This window comes from Limulus polyphemus, unplaced genomic scaffold, assembly GCF_000517525.1.
Source record: "Limulus polyphemus unplaced genomic scaffold, Limulus_polyphemus-2.1.2 Scaffold2622, whole genome shotgun sequence".
NCBI lineage: Eukaryota > Metazoa > Arthropoda > Merostomata > Xiphosura > Limulidae > Limulus > Limulus polyphemus.
The window spans coordinates 71,966-78,136 of record NW_013668232.1 but is presented as its reverse complement, the minus strand read 5'-3'; the positions used below and the strand labels follow the sequence as shown (position 1 = coordinate 78,136).

Here is a 6,171-nt window from a genome sequence, read left to right as displayed (position 1 = left end):
CTATTTCATTTAATAAATGTTTTTTTTTTATATGTACAAGTTGTTCGGGTTTTTTCATCTAAAAAGAAGCAACATTAATTTCTTGACAACCTAATATATTACATTATATATATATATATGTGTGTGTGTGTGTTGTACGTTGTCATAACGAAAATATATATTAACTTGAGATAAATACGATTGTATGTGTAAATGTATTTGTTGTTTATCAATACTGATAGTATTTTTTGTTTTAAAGACTACAGTTCAGTCAGAGATTGAGGAGAGACCTGAAGTATTTTCTAATACAGGAAGGCGTGATAATACAGGGTGGTGTGGTAATCGTAGTGATAATTATCAGTTCTACAGGGGTGGAAGAGGAAATTTCTTAAACAGGGGTCGTGGTCAACAGAATCGACAGAACAACCGAGGCTCTGGAGGACCTCAACAAGGCAATTATAGCAGTCAAGGAGGGCCTCTAAGGACTGAAGGAAGACCTTACACTTCTCAACCCCCTCGTAACAGGGATAGATTTTACAAACCTTACAGGCATTTCTCAGATAAGCAGAGCTCTGGTGAACCTAGAAATGAAACTGTGGATAATGGAAAGCCAAATCCATCGTATGGATCCGGATTGATCAATGGAACAACGGAACATCATCACTAATTAAAATATTCCATTCCTCTGTAGTACCCCAATTTTAGTTTATTTCCTATTATTTTTGTCTTTATTTAGTTTGTTTTATTTGGTTTATTCAGTTAAATTATAATAAAATTTGAATTATTTGTTATGTTAGAAATGGGTTTGTTTCACAGTATACTTGGCAGTAGTTTTAATGGCCACATATTGATATAATTAAGTACTTTTTAAAAATACACTCATGGCAAACTAGTAAAAAATAGAATTATTCAATGAATGTCATTCCACAAGACATGAGGATAAAAACTTGGATAAATGGTAATAAAGAATTAAACTTTCACATCTAAATGAAAACCTTTTTCCATTTTTATTTCAAGCAATGTTTCAAGTAGATGCCCATCATCAGGCAATATTACAATGGAATTAGTCTTTACTCTCTGATGAAGGGTGTCTGCCCAAAATCAAAATAGAAAAAGTTTTCATATGGACATGTCAATCTATTCTTTATCTTTCATAGATTGTTTAGGCTGAGTATTCGTGATGAAATTTAGTTGAATGGATAGCAAATGCCTGTTGTAGAAACTCAAGTGTAGAGGACTACTTTTTCAAAGACAAGAGGCAGAAGACTTTCAAAACGTTGTTTATTCTTTTATCTTTTTTCAAAAAAAAAAACAAGGCCTGCAATTTGCATTGTTAGTCCAATAGTTGTAGCTTCTAGTCTGTATATTTTTCAGCTTAAACATTGAAACTAATACTATAGGGAGTTCCCTGAGAAAAACCTTGTTTTATTAGAATTGGTTTTCATAACTTTTAATTATGATTCCAAGCTGGTTGGTTCTATCATGACTAGCAAACACCATAAACAATTATTTTAGTTAAAAAACAATAATTTTGAAACAAATATTGTATGGTATTTTTAGTTCCATTGTTGTGATATTTTGTACTTTCTTTTAGTGAAATAATTTTTGCTGTCCATGTTTTTAAGTGCATCATTTATAGTTTCTATATATGTGTGATTACTTTATAAAAGGTAATTTGTGTAAAATTAAACATAATAGTCCAAAAAACGTCACTTATACACTGTTTATATAACTTCTGAAACTTGTTTAATTTGTTAAAGTTGCTGCATAATATATATATAATTGTTAAAAATGTCTTGACCTTGTTAACCTATATAGTAACTAACCACAGTTGAAAATCGTAGGTTGATTTGGCATGGTATATTTTAACAATATTTATTATTTTACAATTTTCATCTTAGACTACAAACTTACTGTGAGAAACAGATGACTGAAACTCCTTCCTAAACAACCATGAATAACATCACTGCTGTCAATAGAATATGATTATCAACTCTATATGTTTACTTACTGATAGCCATACGTGAAAAACCAATAATTTTGATAAATATATCTTATAATTTAATAAAAACACTACTTTTTCCATGGCATAATTTTTCACAAAAAATGTATTCCTGTGCTCTTCAGATACTTTTTTTTTTATTCTCTAAGCTTCTAATAAACTATTATGACCATGTTACATCAAATTGATTAAAGACAGTTATTGGCAGTATTCTATAAAAAACAATAACACTGAAGATGATTAATATATATGTTTGGCCATAGAAGATAAATTCTAATCTGATCCCTTGAGATTTCTGAAACTAGAGTCACATTTTAAGTTATTCACAGATATACAAAGTACCATCTTGTGTAAGATAATAGTTTATTCATATTATTTTTTAATAATATATATAATAATTTTACTTTTCTTATGCTCAGTGTCTTTTGGATTTTTTAAAGTGTCAAAAAATGAAAGCTCCTTTGTTGTCATTCTAGAAAGTTACAGCATGAGGTTTAAAGATATTTTATTAATTTCTTGCTACATTATAATAAGCTTATGGTTGCTAACAAAGAATAGGGTGTAGCATCAACTGTCCTATTCTGGACTTATTTTCGAAAGGGAACAATTTTCGGGAGCTTTTTTTTTTTCATTATGGTTATTAATGCTCAATGAATATGACTGTGTTAAAAAAAAATAACAGTAAATTTGAGCAATTGTATGAGATAAAACGGGCAGCTTACAAAACATAATATGATTATTTATTCTTTTACTGACTGCAATTTTTTCATCATAAAGAGAATATACATGAGTAAAAACAAAACTTTGTCTCTTGGGAAACTCCTTCGTATGAACATAGTTTCAATAGAACACACATGTGTTTAAGGGTGTGAGAAACTTGTTTTTGATATGGTTTGTAGATCATATAAATTGTTTGTAATGTTACACTGATTATCATTATTAAGAAACTACACTATTTATGAAAATCAACAGCTATTATGTAAAGATATTCATTGCAACCTTCTGCTACTGTTTATTGTTTTCTTTTTGAATATTTAGATATTATTTCTATGGTGCTAAGTTAGGTTAATAGATCATTGGAAAAATTTTATTTAAAGAAGATATTTATTAGTTGAGAAATATATTTCAATTATCTGTTTTTTAATGTAACATTTGTATGTTAATTTTTGGGTTTATAGGCAGCAAAGTATAAGCCAGAATTAAATAATATAAAAATATTATGACTTATGCTTTTACGTAATGAGATTATGCTGTATAAACTTTTTTTACTAGAATTATTGAAAACCTGTTTTCTATATGACTTCAGTCAACCAAAAATTAATGCTGGTGATTGGTTAAATCATAATTTGTACTTTTTTTTTTTTTCAAATGTTGTTATTTGGTTGTAAAGAAGGGCTTTGCATAAAATTGTTGTAAAAATATTAATTTTCTTAAGTTAAATCTGGATAGAGATTGATATTAGCTAAATGTTGAAACTCAGTTTAAAAATAATCTAGTAAAGTAAAAAAAAAAAATTTTTATTTTTAGACACAGCATTTTATAACCATTCATTTGGCTTTGATATTAAGAAGTTTCCATGGTGATTTATTTTATTACATCATAAACTTAATAAGTAAACTGCTTTTGATTTAAAACTATATAACTTCCCACATTATTTACTGTTAGATCTTTTAATTTATTTTGGGATATTAATATTTTATGTAAAGAAAGGGTGAAAATATATGTCTTCAGTTATTTCTTGGGTATGGGGTGGCCTCTCTGGTAGAGCTCTGGACTGCTGAGCTGGCAAACTGATTACAAATCTTTGTGATACCACAAAATACTCCCCACACTTTAAACTATGGGTGTATTATAAGAGTGAAAGTCAATCCCTTAGCATGGATAGTAGAGTGCTGGTGACTGGCTGTTTTTCCTCTGGTCGGTAGTTCAGAGTAAATAGTCCTAGTAGGTTTATCATAAATACAAAATTTATTGTATTTCCAGTCCTAGCGAATAAAGTAAATAAGTCATGCAAAATACATATAGCTTAATTTTTGAAAGTTTTTATCATATTAGTTAATATATGTGAAAAATAGTTTGAATGGTTTTAATATAGTTCTTAAAACAAGTTCTGCATTTAGTTTCTTTTTTAATTATGGCTTACTCAAATGCTTATAACATTAATTTATGTAAATCAGCATTTTTTAAAATGATATATCACAGTTATATGTTAATTCTCCTTATTTTTGTATTTTGTCTTTATGTAATCTTTGCTTTTTCGTGTTGTTGCACAATAGTAGAAAATGTTATGTGCTCACACAAAATATATTGCCATTTTCACTTTTATTAAAACGATAAGTAGTCATTTTCTGAACTCTTGTTCATTTTTTATTTAATTTTTATTTTAAAGTAAAAATGTGCCTTATTTGAAACTCATTTTCTAAGCTTTTTATTTTGAATGAGATTTTATTAATGGTTTTATGTTAGCATTAAAAGAACAAAATGATAAAGTAATTGTACACCTCTATATTTAGGTGCCTTTCTTTATGTAGGGTATAAAATTTGGGTAACATGTAACTTAGATACTAAGAAAATGTCAAACTAAACTGCCCATACATTACAATGATTTGTGTACTCCTTGTCATGCTGGATTTTGATAGGAGTTTGATGGATACATTATTGTATAACTCAAATATAGATTTATTGAAACATTATACTCTGTAATTATATATAGCTATTGATGTTATGTTACATATATATTGATTTTGACAAATATTTTGTATGATACTCTAGTTAATTTTTTTTATTATTCTCAAATGTCTTGATTATTATTTTTTAACTCTCAGCAATAAGTTAATAACAAAACTTAATGATGGAGGGTGCAAACTTTGAAGTTGTTGTACTTATACCATGTAAACTTGTAATATATTCCTTATATATTTTTGTATGATAATGTAAGAAAATTAAACAGTATAATAAAAAGGAATTAATAAACAGTGCTGAAAAAATTGAGATTAAAAGAAAACTACACTGTAGTAGTAGTAGTAGTGGAATTAGATAGACCTGGTATAATTGTTTTTCTTGATTATTAAAAAGAGGGACCACGTTGTGGCATTTGCATCATACAAAATTTGTCAACTGTTTCTTTTGAGGGAACACAAGTGTTTGTTTTTTTTCACATATTTTACTGATATTTGATAAAGCAAGATGGTTAAACTGAGTATAAATGTTTGTGTGAATAAATTCCTATTTTACATCATTCCTGAAATGTTGTATGTAATTTCTTTGGCATTAAAAACTGGACTAGGGAAGGAGCTAGTATTCAGGAAAGTAAACATTAAATTACATTTTTACAGCAAACTTAAAAATTTTTAATGCCTCTTCAGCAGGTTAGGCATGTATTTGTGATTAACCTACCAGATTGAATGAGGTTGAGCCGTGATGTCACCAAGCATGTTTCACGCCTACAATTGTAGGAGTTTAGTCCATGTTTGCATAAAATGTTATTTCAGTTGAAACTTAACCTTTTAGACAAAATACCTTTACAAAACACAGTAAAGTAGTGTATTCTTATATGTGCCCTATTTATGCTAAACTTTATATTGGGTCAACAGACTCGCATGACACCCATGATGACTGGACATAATGTGTAACAAAGTGTAAAACAATCATTATTTATTTTGTAAAACAAAGTTCACTTGATGATAAATAGTACTTTCAATAGAGATTAACTGGCTTTTGACTCAAGTGCTGTTAGAGACCAATAGAGTATAGCATTATATCCACTACCCATGTCACTGATGGTCATACCAAAAACAAAAATAAAGAAGATATGCATCATCTAATGCATCATCTAACTCTCCAACAGAAAAAAGATTGCTGTCCACCTTTACATAATATGTTCTACTTTACAACAGTCTTTCTCTTGAGATAATACAAGTGACACTATAGGGAAATCATCCAGAATGATAAGTAATCAATGTGATAATACAAGTGACACTATAGGGAAATCATCCAGAATGATAAGTAATCAATGTGATAATGTGTTCTACTTTACAACAGTCTTTCTCTTGAGATAATACAAGTGACACTATAGGGAAATCATCCAGAATGATAAGTAATCAATGTGATAATGTGTTCTACTTTACAACAGTCCTTCTCTTGAGATAATACAAGTGACACTATAGGGAAATCATCCAGAATGATAAGTA

The 6,171-nt window shown here is 28.5% G+C and overlaps 1 protein-coding gene across 1 annotated transcript in view; it reads left to right on the top strand.

Annotated features, from left to right (window-relative positions):
* The window catches only part of LOC106467458 (spermatogenesis-associated serine-rich protein 2-like), an 18,778-nt gene extending 13,568 nt beyond the window's left edge, over positions 1-5,210 (top strand). Inside the window, exon 11 of the mRNA XM_013927814.2 lies at positions 239-5,210. Coding sequence (XP_013783268.2) covers positions 239-646 — 408 coding nt within the window. The 3' untranslated portion in view covers positions 647-5,210. The remainder of the gene's footprint in view (positions 1-238) is intronic.
* Positions 5,211-6,171: the final 961 nt, after the last annotated feature.